The sequence below is a fragment of the Anopheles aquasalis genome, chromosome 2 (assembly GCF_943734665.1).
Source record: "Anopheles aquasalis chromosome 2, idAnoAquaMG_Q_19, whole genome shotgun sequence".
Classification (NCBI taxonomy): domain Eukaryota; kingdom Metazoa; phylum Arthropoda; class Insecta; order Diptera; family Culicidae; genus Anopheles; species Anopheles aquasalis.
The window spans coordinates 43830001-43848092 of NC_064877.1; the positions used below are offsets into that span (position 1 = coordinate 43830001).

Here is an 18092-nt window from a genome sequence, read left to right on the forward strand (position 1 = left end):
TGCCGCTGGCGAAGCAAAAGCAGCGAGAAAGCTCTCTGGAGTGTGATTTGCAATCAATCGGATAGTGCGAGTCGTCACGAGGTGCAATTGTTTGTCTCGGCAGACAACTGGAAACGGTCTTGATGCGGATGCAGAGAGATGTGAAAACAGTTCGAGTAACTAAGCCCTATCTAACAAACTGCAAATCGAGCTGCTACTGATGCAGGTCTGAAGATGGATGTACCAGAGCAACCACATCATCATGCGACGCAAAAGACTGCTCAACGCGATTGTCAACAAAACTCGATAATTAATTCATCTCCGATTGTCTTCCGAGTTTGGAATCAATTGGGCAACTTTCGGCACCGCAGAAGCAGAGAACTGCTTGCAGCATTGCGCTGCAGGTTTTTGGGCGATAACAACTTCAAGAGAAAGTAAACAACAACCAATGATGGAAAGAGTCACGCTAAAGAAGCGAACGGATGCGAGTGCCCGTTCTTCTCTTGTCATTCACCGTTGCGTTGGCAACGATTCGGCAACTGGGCCACCATGACGGGAAAGCGAGCTTCGGGTTACGATTGATCGCTGGCGGGCGAATGGTGATGCTTCATTAGAACTCCACTGTTACTCCAAAGGGGAGGCAGGCTAAACCGAAAAAAAGGCCAGCTGAGACGGATGGTTAAGGAAACAGTAATCCACCAAGTTGGAAGGAGGAAAGTTTTAGGAAGTCCCGACCAGATACCTTCACCTTAACAGCGAGTGGAACGTGGTTTGCTTTGTTCCACAAGTTATGAGCATGTTCAATCAAGCGCGAAACTTTGAGCGAAGTAATGTTTGTGTTGTTGTTGCAAGGATGAGCGGCAGGATGAAATCGTATTATACGTATTTCGGGGATTAATTCCATAATCCCGTCGCAGTGAACATCTTGACTCTAGGAAATGAGGAGTGAAAGTGGAGGAGGAGAAACAGCAGCACGCTTTGCTACATCCCGGCATTGGAATATGCTAAAAGAGATATGATTTTGATCCACATCTTATGCTATGAATTAATGGAAATGAAAAAAGAAAGTATGCAATGATCTTTAAGAAAAAGATTAATAACGAGCTAGGACTAGCACATATAGGGGTTGTTTGAAATACGATCCCGGACAAAACCTTCCACCTATGCAACTTTCTGATGAAATTACCCAGTGACACTTGTTGAGTGAGCTGGAGCACCTGTAACACCTATTATCCACCTTAAAAAAACCCCTGAATGGGATATTAATTACACTTGTTGCAGGGCGCCTAACAGCTTGCTATACCGTGTGTCGCCTAGTACTGAAGAGCATTAGGGAAAGTTGCTGAAACCAGGAGTTGAATTTCCTTTCCCGTACACGAACACAAAATCCAATTCCGAAATTCAATAAGCTAACAAGTTGCGGTTGGCAGAAAACATCGTTTGGAAAAAGACACCAAACCCTGCCGCAACACCTGCTTTCGTAAGTAAACAAACTGTCCAACAGTTTAGCAGTCATACAGCAACATGTTGTTTCCAAATAGGTTCACCGGTTCACGGTTTTAGGGGAGTCTTCTGAGTGGTTGGCCGCATTAGGCCAAAGCATTAACTAAAAAAAAAAACAACACACAAAACTAAAGTTTAATACCTCCACAGCACATCATACGCTGTCTGGGCAAAGGACCACAGGATATGCGGAGCGTAGCATGACAGTAGTGGCATGTTTTCGCGATAGGAAACGCGGCTTTGTGTGTGCATGATAAATTAGTGTCTGACACGGAGCATGGTTTTGCTTCGACCGACTAAAACGGCTCGGTTGTCCATGCTCTCTCTCTCTCCCATTCTTTCGGAAAGCCGACAACTCGAACCAGACTTTGGTAGGAGGGCAGGTGGTCGTCCTCGTGGCCATCGTGTAGAGCCGTATTGCAAGTTCGCCATCCCGAGAATGGGGAAAAATTGTTTCGCGCTCCTAAGCTAAGTGGTACGCCAGTTGCGTGATCAGGACGTGCAGACGGTAATTAGGATTGATTTGACTTGAAAGAAACGCCCTCGCGTCACTGCTGTCGAACAGCAAGCTGGACGAACTGACAAACTAATTGAAGCACCACCACCAACAGGTGCGCCCTGCTCTCTGGAGGGCTTCATCAGTGAGCTCCGAGTGGATAAGCATACTGATTGATGGGCATTAGGAGGCGGAAATTCGTAATCGTACAACTCTACTGTAGTGTATTTGATTGGACCCGGCTTTCGAAGGAAGTCCAAATGACTTTATCGTCTATCGGGCCGTTAACGGCGACATATCCTGTTTTGCATTGATGGAAGCGGCAGCGATAAAGCGAACATTAGAGGAGTTAAAGGATTAGATGGAAAGAACGGCTGGTACGTTAAATTCGATCCTTAGACTTTAATCCGGAAGCAATATCATCAACATTCCGATGTGTTTCTCTAACAAGCATATTTCGAAGGAGTTACAATGTTTGCAAAGATTTGATTCCCTGTGTTTAGTTTAAAAATAATGCCAAAGACCACTGGTCACAATCCTTTCTGCGCTCAAGTTTAAGTTTATCGTATTACATCGCAATTTTAAACAACTTGCAATGTCCTTCTACAATTTCATTTCCTTAAGCACTATCGGAGCATTTCATTGTCGCGTTGTCGCGCACATTATGAAACATTTTAATGTCGCTCGCCATCGCCAACAACATCGCGATGGAACGCGGCGAGCAAGGTTCACCGAGTTAATGTGCAAAATATGTTTTATGGTCTTAATTTACTGCGATACTTAAGGAGATGGAATATGGTGGCAAAACCACAACCACGGCCTCTCCTGTTGGTAAATTCGTTTCATTTCAAGGATTTCATTAGAGACTGTCGTATTTAAAGTCAAGGAAAACTTTCAGATGAACAATGATGAGCTTTTCCAGAGGATAGCAATATCTTTTCTTGTTTCATAGCACTTTAAACATTGCCGATTTTGAAGCTGGATTTGAAAACTCTTTTTGAAAATAGTTCAATGAGCGCACCAGCGCGGCCAACTGATTCGAAGCAGGTCAATTGCATAACCGAGAAGCAAATGATATTCATCTCCGTACTTATCAATGGTGGCAGCTGCTGCAGGCTCTAGCTGCGGATCCGGAAGCTCCCTCTTGCATCACGTTCATCTGCATAGCAGCGCATCATTGAAGCCTCGATAGCGATGGAAATACCGGGATGCCTATGAGCTCCTGCGGGCAGCGAGCATGAGCATGAAGCGTGAATTTATGCCTCAAGCGATCCCTTTCCGGGCGCCACCGATGTGCTGCCCAGGCGCACAGCAAAAAGGCTTTGAGCGATTCACAGACTGAACACCGCTCCCCGGCGAACATCCTGCACAAAAACGATGCGCGAACGCATACAATTTCATTACACGAGCAGCCGGTTCGCACGAATTTCCAGCGTGGTTCAATATCCATTCTAAATCGATTTTGCTGGACCACAAAAGGCTGAGCAGCCAGTGGCAGTATGGGGAGACTGGTGTGCTCCCGGGACGGAATTTTCATCGTCGATGTCATACACCTGTCAAAAGCAGATTCCCACCCATCTAACATCGGTCCCGCAGCGCGATATGCCGCTGGCAGTGTGATGCGATGGCCACAAACGGATGCTTTCCGGGGGTTTCCTTTTTTTCCACCCTTGGTCGTTGTGGTATTTCAACTATCTAAGGCTGAAGGGAACGTATGCACTCGAGGAGCCATTATCGACCATCGATCATCGAGCGGTCCTCGAAAGCAGCACTTTGATGCTTTAGCAGCGTTTCCACGGGACAAACACCTCTCTATCATCGAATCGAAGGTTGGAATTGCTGTGCGTCCCCTGGCTAGACCACAGAGCGCGCTGGTGAGCCAAGCACACCGGTTTCTGGTTCGAAGAACAGTAATTTGTTGCTTCGCACTGATGCGATTCAATCGCACTCGCGCACCAGCATCACCGCATGCCATAGCCCTTCGCATGTGCCATTTGTTGATGCTAGTCACACTTTTTTATGTTGTTGTCCATACGAGCGATACGGCAATGGAAGGTGTGTTGTACAGGATTCGTTCATTATTTTTATTTTTTGAAAAGAAAATACGGATTCAGTATGCCCAAATTTTGAACTCTGCATAAACAAAAATGTAATATTAATTCTCGTGAGACGCTTTTTAAAATCTTATCTATAAACTTCATTTATCGTTAGATTCATTCGGTAATATACCTTTCCAGTGTTTTACAAATTTCTATAGCTGAAAGCTTTACAGGAGAGCATTATTTTTCCTACACTGGCACAGTTCATAGCACTATGCACTTGATTGGCATGATACGACATTCACAAGGTTGTAAAAAAAATGGTCCCGTTGGGTAGATACGTATTTGAAGTGTAAATCCCCAATTTAAAAAATGCTTCACCAACAGATGTGCACCACACTACATATTTAATTTATGAAGCCGGCAAAGAATGTTGAAGTACAGAAGTGACTGAGCTTGTGAGTTGGAGTGGATGCAATTTCATGCAACAATCCTTACTGAATGCATGCATTCACCAGCAGTCAACTAGGTCGCACCTAGTGGGAAAACATCCCTGCATCCCAGGTAACACAGCGATAGCCGGCGGTACAACCATCGTCCAACATGAAAGGCGCGCTTTATGGTTATCTCTCCCCAAGCGAACAGCCAAGCCAAAGTCGTCCCCCGCCTGCCATTGCAGACTTGAATAAGGTAGTAGCAAAAACGTAAAAAAAGACCAGAAATCCAGAACAGGACGCTCGCATGAGCTGGAAAACGGGAATGAAAGACAAGCCACACTCGCTCAAAAACACATTTCTCAGTTGAGCTTTGTGGTCCGTTTGGTCGGGCGGGGGGGGGGGGGGGGGGGGGGCGGTACGGTTTAATTAAAATGTTAATTATCGCGTCGGTGAAGTCGCATTCTGGCGGCCCCATCCGGCTGTCCATAATGATATGCAGCAAAGGGCCCAAAGTTGATCTTTCTGTAACCACAGCCCTCGTTTGGTGTCTTGCGCGCCAGCAAGCCCGGAATGCAATTGCAGGTGCGATCATCGTCCAGTGACAGCGTTTTCATGGGAATACTAGGAGATTGCGATTTTTTTTAAATAACTTGTGAACTCCACTAGCTAGCCAGCCAGCCAGCAGTGCCAACGAGTGTCCGGTGAAAGTTGACGAGAAATATGTTAACCATATCCGGACAGTGACACCGAACAATGTGATGGGCGCTTTGGCCAGCGGAGAAGCACCACAACGCGTCCGGAAAGGGCTTGAATTCAATCTGCAACCCGCTGCCCTCTCCCCGGCTGTCGAGAACAATAGCAGATGATTATGAGATTCTGAACCTGATAAAGCCGCCACCTGGCGACCAATGACTGCTGTGAAAGGATTCGCGTTCTGCTTCGAGAGAACAAGGAGTGGAAGTTCGGATGGACGGACGGACGGATGGACGGACAAGGGAAAGTTTGTTCAACTATGTTATACCCGAACCCAGGATACCGACTTTAACCACACTCTCCGTTCAGCACCAGGATGTGGTGCCGTGATGGAACCCATACTGATCGTTGCTTTCTTCACCTACCACCCTGGCCACACAAACCACCTTGGCGCGCGCGGGCGCATAAACTTGGACACCACCACCGGCCTGAGAGTTTGAGATTTACCGAGGACGATAAGTTCGCTCGAGAGGCGAAGAGTGTCGACGGGCAGCCGCGGTTCACTGGTGCTGGATTTTAAATAGAACAATAAATAAGCTTTTGTGGGTTCGGTGAAAGATTTGGTACCGCACGTGTGGTCCTGGAACGTCTTACCGGCTGTTCCAGAGACGACGACGGTGACGGTAAGGTAAAGAAGTAAATTACCGGGAAAACTTCGGGATGGCTTTAAGCCGCTTTACTTTGCCGAACCAATTTTGAACCCCGAGTGACTCCTGTGCTCTTATCGGCGGGGGCCAAAGCTATTAGGAGATTCACTAAGTAGCAGAAGGGGGGGGGATAAGTTGAAAGTTTGTGAAAAACCAACATAGGAAGCGACTCAGCGCAAAACCGCAAACCAACGACCAACCAACGACCACCCCAATTTGGTAGGCATATTGGACTTCAAAACAACAAGCGGATTGGGATTGTGGAAGTTGTTTCACCACACTGTTGTATCTTCCTACTTGCGTCCTGTAATGAGAGCGCTGCAAAGGGACGGTGAGCCCAGGAATGCCACTCGGAGACCGGCCGGAGTAACAAAGCAAAACATTCTTCTTTTTCTATTATCATTCCAGCAACACGGTGATGCCGGTAGTATCGTAGGTTTTGTGGGACCGATCGCACCTTTGTAAAACCTTTGTACAGAGAATAGAACACAACCACTGTGCGCTGCGTGCCTTCGTTACACACTCCAGATACATCGTATCGGGTCTTCACAACAGTCCGCGCCGACTGTTGTTTAAGTTATTTTTCCTCCTTTACTGTACTATTTCATCTGGGAGTGCGCCGCTCCAGCGGAATAGGCCCCTCCACAAACACAAGTCACAAAAAAGAACCCTGACCAGAGAACCAGAGAGCGGTGTGCAAAAGGGGCGGGGTAGGAAACAAAATCCCAAATAAGGGGAAGAAAAAAACACAACACAGTTTCAACTGCTTCGTCCCCCGAAAAACCGCACTTATCGCAAACAAACATCGCAAAACATCCGCGAATAGACCGGCCGAAAAACAGAAAAGGTGGTTCCGAATGCTTTGTCCGAAACTTTTTCCTCTTCGCCACTCGACGATGAGCGGATCGCCGGTCGGCATAAAACGTCGGGGATATCCCCGACCAGTTAGGCCGACTTTTCCTTGGCCGACAAAAAGCCCTACCGTCGTCTTGGGGAAATGTGTGCGAAATGTGGCTAAGGGGAACTGAAGGAAGGGACCGAAACTTCCCCGCAAGGTTAACCGAAAATACCGCGAAGGAAATTTGTTGCCGGGGGTTAGGCCGGGCTGGCCATTTGGCTGAGCGAAAAATGCTTAAAATAATGTCCATGAAACGGCAAAACGGTTCGCGGTTCCCTCGGTACGACGGAAGATGACGACATTGCGCCTCATCATTGGCATTGTCGCTGTTGACGTTGCCATCGTCGTCGTCGCCGTCGTCGTCCTCGTTATCATTGACAGTACATTGTGTTGTGCTGGGTGAAAGCCACTCCATCGCTATGGGCGCCTAATGAACTGTACACGAACACCCGTCCAAGGCCGTCGAACGGAGGATAAATGAAGATTTAGCAGCTCTCGATGGCAAATGAAGCATGCTGATAACCGCACTGCTTTGTAGGTTTCTGGAGGTTACCATACCTCACCAGCCAGTAATGGAGGGAGAGAGGGCTTGGCTTTGCTGGTATCGCACTGCCTTTGCATCGTAATGCACTGATTGCTGGTGGTTCGGCTCACCGTGATATCCGTCGTCGGTGAGTTCCTTGCGGCCTAAGCCTTAAGTGTATCCCTTGGGCTTTTGGTTGATAGCTCATTTTAGTGTCGTTCAAGATAAAGTTCTTCTTTTTCGCGACGCGACAGAGTCCCGTTAGACACCGGGGGAAGCTAAGGCAAACGGCCAACAGGCAGGCCAATGGTGTTGCAGATGGTGCTGGTAACTGGATGTTTTAAAAGCAAACTGTCCCCAATGACGTTGTAATGATGAGATATTTTTTTATTGATCGTTTTAAGAAAGCTAGTTATATTTTGAAAAACGTATTTATCCCTGATGTGTTCAATGGTCTGTTGTGTTTTGTCGAGTTTTTTGGAGTGAAACCGCTAATTTTGAAGCAGTATTTCCTTTTATTTAACATTTACTTTATATTTTTAACGTTTTTTTACGGATTTTATTCTGGTAGATTGGGAGTCTATTGCGATTTATTTGCTATTAAATCATCATTAAATCATCTTCCATATTGTTACAACTAGATCTTTCTTATTGTTCGTAAACGACTGATGTTCACTGCCCATCTCTCTAGAAAAAATGAGCAGCGGACAAAAAAGGCACCAACTGTACCATCATTTAACAGCGTTTAAGTCATAAAACGCAGCAAACACTCTATGCACTTACCTATGGGCAGACTAGAGAGTAATCTGATTCAATTAGCTTTGCAAACGGATTGCGACTGAGTGCACACATCCGTTCATAACCCGTAATCCTTCAGCCTTCATCGAGGCTAGAACAATAAACCAACACGCCAGATGAGCAGATGATGATCGTAACAAATTGAGCATTTGTCAGGCAGAGTGCAGTAAACATTCAATTACCCTTCCAAAGCCGACTAACTGGCTAGCAGCTTGACACCCATTAAGTATCTGATAAACAGAAGCGCCAGAGAGCCAATCCATAACCAGCACGCGAACAGGAACTCGAACGCTACAGTCGTAATCGGCTGGCGTGTGACGATACACTCGACCGCTAGTCACTAGAGGCAGAGAGCGCAACGTCGACTGATCATCCGTGTTTTCTAATTACTGTTATTATCACAATTACGTTACACCGTCGCGTGCGCGACCCGGTCACAGTTGATGTGAAGCAGGAGTAGTAGTAGGTAGCAGGGAAGGTGGCCTAGTGGTTTTGCAACAATTTTGGAGTCATCCAACATCCAACGGATTTCCTCGCCCCGTCCTTTCCCTCTCCTCGATAACTCTAGTGGAAATTGAGGGTCGGTATGTTGGTTTATCATATGCAAAGCCATTAGTATAATGGGCTATATGAAACGCCTATGCTGTTGCGGCTACGAGCACCTGGCAGTGGCCAAGGGAGGCAACCAGCTACCACCTCGCTCCTACTCAGCACAATATCGCACTAAAGTGAAGCTTTTTGAAATAACTTTGTACCTCACAACACAGGCGCGGAGCACCATTAATAACGCGGTAGCGGTTTTTGGGAAGCGGGGTCCCCTGAGTTGTTTGATAAGTTTCTGGGAGCAACACTGACGCACGCCACGTGCGTCTTGGACAACCATTAGGAACAAGAGCACTCATAGCATGGCAAAGAGTGGACCCCACTAAGCTGAAGTGTATTGAAGTACCCTCTCAGCGCACAGCTCATCTTCTCCACCTAAACGCTCCAATGCATACGAAATGTGACCACAAACCTACCGACCTTGATAGTCGACACCCCCTTATCGTACTGTTACAATTGAACCAACTTATTACAATTATTATAATAAACTTCAACCCGTCAGTTGCACCAACGCTAGCGACACGCCGTGCGTTCCGTAGTCCACCACAAGCGCTACGTACGTTGCGCACCATTCACATTCACGTTCCGGTTTCCGCCTCAAAATGTCGATTCGCTAGCTAGCGCAGCTCTCGGTAGGGATCCTCGTGTCCCGCCACGAAAGCCATTTCACCGGAAGCAAACGTGAACGTCCAGAGTGTGCCAAAGCGGCGTCGAATCAACGGGGATGGAACAGTGTCTGTGGTGGTCATTGTTTCGAAACGACGAAAGGATTTATTTTCCACCGGAGGATAATTATCCCAAAACGATGGAGACGGCGAAGGTGGTCACGGCCACGGTTGGCTAGCCATGGCACCGGCACCAACCAACAGGAACAGCCACAGCAACTCGACCACAGCCCCTCCCTAGCATCAGTATCCCCTTCCAGTAGAGTATGGGAGTTGTTTTATGTTTTGACAAAAGAGTACTCATGCTAGTGCGAGAGTGAGCAGCAAGGTGTTTTAAATTTTTGGAATTGGCATCCCTAATTTCAAACATACACCCGATCGTCGGAACGACATCCAGAGTTTGGGGAGCGCGTTGTAGCGGTCGTGGTCGAACATTAAACTCGGCCTCCCCGGGGGCCGAACCACAACCGCTGGCAATTGTTTAGGGAGTGATAAATCCATCGTGCGCATTGTTTGCTTATCGTGCACCTTTAAGCTGGAGGTTACAAATGTTCTATCGACCATCGCAACCCGTGCGAGGGTGCGAGATTCGAGAGCATAATGCATTATGCTGCATTGTCTGCCCACCAAGCGCTGCATGCGTTGGTATTGTTGACGGTGGTGTTATCGGGATGTAACTGGAAGGGGACAATGCAAGATAAACATTGTTCTGCAAACAATGGTCCGATTTCCGGAACCCTACTATCGAGTAGAATTTCCCAAAAAAAAAATAAAAATATTCTAAATCCCAGATAATCAGATAAGTGGAATAGAGTCGAATAAGGAGTAGGATTTACTATCATTACATAGAAAGAGATAATTATCTGTACGACACTTACCTTTCCACGGTTGATGAAGCCATGCTCGGCCGCAACACGATCTGCGAGCTGCTCCTGATCACCCTCCGGTATGTGAACGGCCCAGTGATGGGTGAAGTGACGGCCACCGTCCAGCCCATCATCCAGCTCGTTGTAGTTGTTGTTGTTGTTGCTAGTGAACTGATCAGTGCTTGCAGGCACGCTGCCACTCGCCCTATGCCCGTTGCCCTTGCTAGTAGTGGCCGTTAGCATTTGGACGACACCGTCGAGCAGGTTTCCACGGTTTAGGAGCACCCGGTCACTTCCGTCACCACCATCACCACCACGACCACCGTTCGACACAATCTCATCACAGTGAACCACGGATTCGATACCGCTGAATACTAAAACTAACGTTAACACTAGCACTAGTTGCTGCTGGAAGAGGGAACGCCATAGACCGGCGACGAATCCAGTCCGGGTCCGGAGGGGATGATGGTGATACTGCTGTTGTTGCCGGTGTCGGCGGGGCCGCTGCCCCGACCGCAAAAAGTCGGCCGACCACACGCCACCACTGCTGCTACGGTCGGCTTCCGTGTTTTTGGGTGACGCAACAGGACTCGCCAGCCGAAACACGCTCGCCCCTGCAACAGTTGCCGCTTCCGACCGAGAGGGTAACCGGACCGGCTCGTCGATTGTGTGATCACTTCCGCCACTGAAACATGGTCCGGTTCGAGGATGGTTCGTTGAGGACCGTTGCCACGCAGCAACATTCCAAGGGTCCGGATGTGTTGTGGTGCCCTTGCTTGGAATTTGTGCAACCGTCGGATTCCCCGGAGAGCAGCTGAAGATGCTGTTCCGGAGCACCGAGGAACTAGCCCTACGTGAGTGCCTACTGCATACACCCACCACCTCCGGTGTCCCTTCACTGTTTGTTACTGTAGTTACCACCATATTACACTTCGCTGCTCCTCCGAAGGTACAAAACACGCTATCACTATCAATCGAACTGCACCACTTCACGGCATTCAAAGCAGCGGCTTACGAACGAAGTAAGCCACAACAGGTTGTCGCTGTCTTGGGTATCCTTCACCATGGGCCTGGACCTGGAGATGCGCTTTACGGACCCGACGGACAGGACCGGAGAGCCTACGCCAGCTGAAGGTGTCCCTAAGCTCCCGGGGTCCACTCACTTGCTGATGGCTTGTTCAATTAGTTCAAGCAGCGCGAGCGGCGCGGCGTTCTTCACCACGATGATGTCCGTCGTCTGGCGTCGGTGGTCTAGTGGTTCATCTTCAAACAAGGCATCACATCCATCCAACTCAGCAATCCAATTAGGGACGTTCCGTTCGTTCTGGCGTTCACTCTGCTGGCCGCTGTCGTTGACAGGCGGCTGTAGAGCACGCGTAATGCCTTCGATTTGCCTGTCGTGGCCTTCAACCTCGCCGGACGCACGGACGCGATGCTTCTTCTTTTTGCGCTGATTCTGCCTGCTCGATAGCGGTACCGGTCGCTGGTTATCCGGTACGGATAACGATGATGATTTAATTAAAACATAATTATTATTAATTTCTTTTCTCGCTAACCGCGCAACTCGACCTCGGTCGGTTTTCTTCCGTCCGTCCACTGCACAGGCGGTCAGGCGGTAAACGAGGGACGACCCACGACTGCACGGGGACTCCACGTAAGGGGACTCCACGTAACGATCTCGCGCAGCTCTGTCTCTCCGGTTCGGGCAGACGGTGAACTGTTTACCGATGCCTGCAGTCCTTTTTCGCTTCAGTCGCTTCTCCGTCTCTGGCGCTCTGAAATGCTCCCCGAGATCGCTGTTTAGCACCACGCAGATATCACGTTGTTGACCTTCGCGACGGTGCGCGATCCCTTATCCTTTCATAATCAATCAATTAATTGTTGCCTATCCTCGCCATCGGTCCATGGTTGGTTGGTGGTATCGCACAAGGACGTCTTTTTCTTTGGAGCGATGGAGCAATGTAGCAGCAATGTGGATGGAAGTATAAAGCTGACTGACTGACTGACTGGCTGGCTGGCTGGCTGGCTGGGCAATTTACACTGTTTCCTGCCCGGTCACACTATTACCGGGAACTACTGTGGGACAGGTATAGCTGCGCATCCGCTTCCTATCTCGCGAGACTCGAGAGTCAATTATGACGATGCTCTAGTGCCACTATAGAGAATGATGGGGAAACAAAATTCAATTAAACTACGGCTAGTAATACAGACGGTACACGGTAACACAATTGGAGCGGCAAGTAACAGCGAGAAGCTGAAGCCTTTCAGGCCATTATGAGTAGCACTAACTCTGTATCTATAGTTCGTACACTCCTCTTCCTCTTGGCTTTCAGTCAAGATGTAATGCTTGGCTTTAGGTCAAGAAGTAGCTAAGGATGCTTTAGCACATTTCCATTACGATCCACAGTTCTTGTAGCAAACAGTTATCTGGAAAGAGAAAAGAAAACAGAATGGGTTAATTTAATCGACTACAGAGGTTATATTCATATGAACTTCTTTAATAAACGCCGAAGACCAACGCGAAAAAGCGCCAGATAAAGTTAATCAAACCAACATGGCCCTCAAAGTTTCCCCAAAATCGGTTAGGCCATTTGGCTCAGCTAGACAGACGCCGATAGCGCAACCGAGTGTTTCCACATCGTTTCATCTGTCCATCTGGCACACAACTAATCCGCAGGGCAGGTGAGTTTAGGCGAAGCATATTAGTGGTCAAAGACCGAAAGGGAATATCATTAGAGCGAAGGTGAAGTTTATTAATGAATATTGAAAAAGTTGAGCGCCAGCAACTGGCCAGATTATTATTTATGACACGATGGTAGAAACAGAGAGAGAGCGTGAGCGCGCATACGCGCCCGACACGCGCTACCAACTGGTCCAAGCCGACTGAGCACTACCGAAAGGCAAAACTTACTCATCAAGCTTACTGCTAGTCGGTACTGGGACGAAAGTGGCTGGATTTCAATCATCCCAAAAACTAATTACCAAATATTCCCACTAACGCCACCCCACCGTCACTCATTCGATCGTGGGCATCATTGTCAGTTTGGTGGATTTATCGAAACGCACGAGTGCGTCGGATGGGAACTGTCGAGATTTGTTGCCAAAGTTCAGCAGCGGAGTAACCGGCATGACATTCACGCATCCGGGCAGCATGAAACGAATTCATCACTGTGTCGCTGTGATAAGAGGCACCACGATCCTAGTCACATGTAGGGTTCAGTTAGGATAATTTCTATTTTATCGGATCAAACGCTCGCAACAGCACACATAGACATACAGTGATTAAAACAGTCAAAGGGAATCAGCGTTTGATCAACCCGTCTCTGAAAGTAGTGTTACCGTTACCGTCTGTGACGTACATGAACGTTAATTGGTGCGTAGGCGATTGCGACTGTGAGGTAATAATTGGCTTGATGGGTAATTTTGGGCCAATCCTAAACACGACTTCGAACACCGATATTCGATTAAACGGAGGGCCAATGCTAAGCGCAAAATCAAACACGACTGATTGCGATATTCACTGTGGGTACCGGTGTAAGCCGTTTAACCGTACTGTACATGCTAAAGCAATTAGCGTTTCATTCATGCACGCAGATATTGAATAGTAGGACCGCGTCCTATGGCTCTGTAATACAGTTCGTCAATCTGTTTGCCAACCCACAGTTTCTAGCTGTGACGAAGCGGTTCTTGTTTGTTAAACAAGAGTCAAGTAAATAGTTTCAGCTCGATTGAATGTTAATATAAAGTTCCCTGATAAATCGTCGCCAAAGGCCAACCATTAACCATAATGTAGTCCGATCGCTAATAAACACCTGAACATTCGAACATGCCATCAAGTTTTAGCGACAAAATTAGCGTCGAAAGTGTGCCGCTCATTAAATTTTCCATTGCCAGTTTTCGCCCAAAAACCGTGCCCGTGTCAGCTTTAGCTGTTTTTCATCGGTTTTCCCTTACCATAACCTTTGCCGCCCTCTGATTTCCCTCATTAACACAACACACCGCCCATCTCGTGGTGTGCTCGGAAAGCGAACGAAACATCCGGCCATACATCATCGACGCCAACATTTCCTGCCAACATCCTGGCGGCGCTACGCTATGTTGCGCTATGCTATGCCGGGGCCACTCACACCCGGCCGTATGAGTGCCAAACTTCAGAAGTTGAACAAGAATGAAAATGTAATCAGACGATGTCGTCATGGAAGGAAGTTCGGTGTGGTTAGGGGCCAGGGTAGGTAGTGGATCCGCTCTCCACAAACATACACACATTATCGCCGCCAGGGCAGGGTTTGATGTGCACATGGTCCACGCTGCTCTCTGGCAACCTTCGAACCACGTCGATGGCCCTTGTTGTTTGGGGTTATTGAATTTAAAAATCGATTTGCAAATTGTTCTGCTGCCACGTCCCCATTTCAGCCTTCAAAATACACACGTTACAGCGACGACGCGCTGCGCCGTTCGTAGCCATTAGCATAATTGTTTTGCCGGGGATTGGGGTGAAGGGGCCGGGACCGTTAGGTGATTGTAACCATCAGTCAAGCGGGACATCTCCATACGTTTCCAGTGTCACCAGACAAAGGGCTACAGACGAGAAGGTTGGTTAATAATTTTCACATTTCGCTCCATCAAGTACTAGGGATAGTATTGGGGGGGGTGCCATTCATCCTGGAAATTGCTAAAAGTGTTGGGTGTGATGTGGAAAATGAATGAAGACAGCCTAAGTCTTACTGTCTCCATTATTTATCTGCTTTAAGAAGCTGTTTAATACTGTTAAGAATTGATTGCGATCAGGAAAATCTTCATAAAACGAAGGAAAAATAGCTTTATGATTCATGAAGAGCGTCATGAAGAAATTGTAAGATTTCTGTTTGCCTTTTTAGTTTATACTCAAGAACAAAAACAATAAACAACAATTAGTAACAATACAATAACCAATGTTAGCAGAAAATGAAGATAAATTAAAAATAAATAGAAAGCTTCTTGATAAAAAAAAAACACAAACGAATGCATAAAAAGGAACATAAAAAGATGCCATGCAAGGATACGACAAAAAAAATCAATAACCATGGAAGAAGGTTTCCGAAACGAAATCAAACCATTTCAGTGGTACATTTTATTTCGTCGTCCTTGTAACATCATTCTCGATTATTGTAATTCTAGCTGCAACTATCGACACCGATCGACATGTGTTCAACCGCTTTTGATCACCCAAACACACACACTACCCGTGGTACACCGTTTGAATCGACATTATCGTTAACCATTTTTCGCACTCAAAATCCCCCGCCGAGCTACCGCGGCCGGACGGACGGTGGGCGCGTTTCTTCTTCTTCTTCGTGCGCGCACGCTCACACACCGTCGATAGGCTTTCCTATCAATATGCAAACGAACTTTTGATCGCCACCAACCATAAAAACCATCCATGGCGGTGACTCGTACGCAGGCAGGCCTGCTTGGCAAGTTGGGCGGGCTGGTGCACACCTTTGCCGGCGAGAGAATTGAGTTATCAAATGTGCTTCTTCCCCACCTGTTTCCCGCACATTTTCCTACTCACAAAAAGAACGATAACTGTTTGTTCTTCAAGCATTCACGGCGGGGGGGGGTCTCGTCTCTGTTTGGCGAAACCATTGTGGAAACCAATAGGCAGCGTGTGTGCCGTTGCGTGTGTGTTTGGTGAAGATGTTGTGTGAAACATTATAAAATTCATGAATTTCATTCTTCACCACCACACCAGTACCGTACGCACGCACAATCTGGTAGTCTGGTACGAGCGCACACTCGCTTTGGACTTTGGGTTTGGTGGCAGGCAGTGGCAGCGGTTTCAGCACGGTAGCATTATCTTACGATAACTTTGGCTCGACGAGCGACGCCACCATACGAATGGAGCACAACCGTTCATACCGGCGCGCGTCTGCGAATTTGAATTCACTTCAAAGAGAAACGGAAGCACCCGGTCTCTTGGTTTGCCGGGTAGACATCGCGAAAGGACACCTGGCGGCGTGGTATGTGAGGTTTATGGAACGATCTCCTGGTAGCACCCGCAGCATACGAGTGCTTTTACATTTTTCGATAACGCGCATCGTTATCGCATCGGAAGCGAGCCCCTTATGTGCTTTCCTGATTGTTTATCATGGTGATGAGTTTGAATTGAACCGTTCATGATGATCATGGCCAGATGTGAGGACGAAATTATGGAACTTTGACACGGTGTAACACACCGATAACCACTTGAATGAAGCACCCTTTCAGTAGCTATCATCAATTTGCTCATTCTCAAGTCAAAGCAAGCGTCCAGAGACAGCTCTTGCTAGTCACTTAAACACTAAGTTAACGCAAATAAGTGAGAAGACATCAATCAGTGTGGGCGTTCACAGTGGAGAGATGCTCAGCACACACTCTACGTTCAAAAGTTTCAAGCAGCGCAATCTAAAACTCCTGGCACGAGCCCCCCCCTGGGAAAAAAGGACTACGATAAGTAGTCCCGAGCTAAAAAGAAAGAAGCGCAAGTGTGCACAGTCAACTGCACTAGGTCACATAATTTGCAAGGATTGCCCAAGAAATTCGCCAGCACTACACTGCCCGGGGTTGAGCCAAGGTTCGTGGTCCCATTTCTTTGCCACCCCGAAAAGGGGGGGGGGGCCGATGAAAGAGGACGATTACGATGCAGTGCACGTGGAGGATTAATGGAGGAAAATATTCAAATTACGGCGTCGTGCGTTCCGGCGGCTACCGGGTTTCTTTTGCCTTCGCTTCTTCCGCAATCATTTCACCTCGGTAGCAAACGGGGTCCCGGGGTGTTCCGCTGGTGGTGTCCAAGATGAACTTTTCGTATTTCCGTATCCCGAGTGTTCCCCCCGGCCGGCCGGCCCCCATCGCCCCGTAGAGAAGGAAGGATTGACAACCGTCGTACGCAAACCGGTACCGGAACGGACTGACCGGTCTGTTCTGGTGATGGCTAAGATGCGGTCTGGTCCCAGAATACACAAACAATCTTACACAAACCGCCGACGCCGCCGGTGGATCCTGATGAGTTGACATTGCGGACGTGCCACCACCTCCGGTCCATCCAGTGCATGCGAGGCGAAACATGCCAACCATGGTAAACAAATCTGCCCGAAAAAGGGTCGGAAGTCGGTTCCTTCTAACGGGGCCCACACAAACACACACGGACACACGGACACTCTGCAAACCGTTACACCGTGCCGGCGAAAGATACAGCAGGACAATCGACCGGTCGAGTGACTTTCGCACCGGGTGTCAAATGTGTAGATCCAAACACCTTATGGAGCCCATGATTTCTTACATTTGATCGCCTGACAACCAAGCCAGGGGACAGGGATCCAAGGGTCGAATCCTGGACTCTTCCAAAAGGTGACCGGGAGCTCGTGCGCCATCGCCAGGCTTGGAGCATGTAACTGTTTAGTATGCGAAAGCAGTGCTCCGCCTTAGCATGCATGCACCTCTCTCGCTCCCTTCTTCCCGCTGGTTCGCTGTCTGTCTCCGCATCAGAAACTGACCAAACAACTCGGACCCATCACTTGCACCATCGGATACCGGAGCCGTCGTTCTGCAAACAGAAGAAGAAAAAACTAGCAACCCAATATCAATTCTGGGACACTTTTTTTTCCTACTTTTTCTGTTTTGCTTGCAAGTGGAAAACCTGTCCTCATCGCTACGAAATGGAAAAAAAGGAAAGGCTTGGAACATTCTAACGAATACTTGAAATGAATCCTCCGGTAGGTACGTGCCACTATCATTGCGCAACACACATCGCCATCGCCAGGTGCGGCTCGGGAAAGGTCTCTGCGCCCTCCCGTCAAACGAGCATAAACCATCGAGTAATGTGCAATGCTCGAGCAGGAAGTAACGAAGATGCAGAGTAGCACTC

At 48.0% G+C, this 18092-nt stretch overlaps 1 protein-coding gene across 1 annotated transcript in view; it reads right to left on the reverse strand.

Moving 5' to 3' along the window:
• The window catches only part of LOC126581038 (furin-like protease 1, isoforms 1/1-X/2), a 78715-nt gene extending 66875 nt beyond the window's left edge, over positions 1 to 11840 (reverse strand). Inside the window, exon 1 of the mRNA XM_050244454.1 lies at positions 10220 to 11840. Within this exon, the coding sequence (XP_050100411.1) occupies positions 10220 to 11131 (912 nt within the window). The 5' untranslated portion in view covers positions 11132 to 11840. The remainder of the gene's footprint in view (positions 1 to 10219) is intronic.
• Positions 11841 to 18092: the final 6252 nt, after the last annotated feature.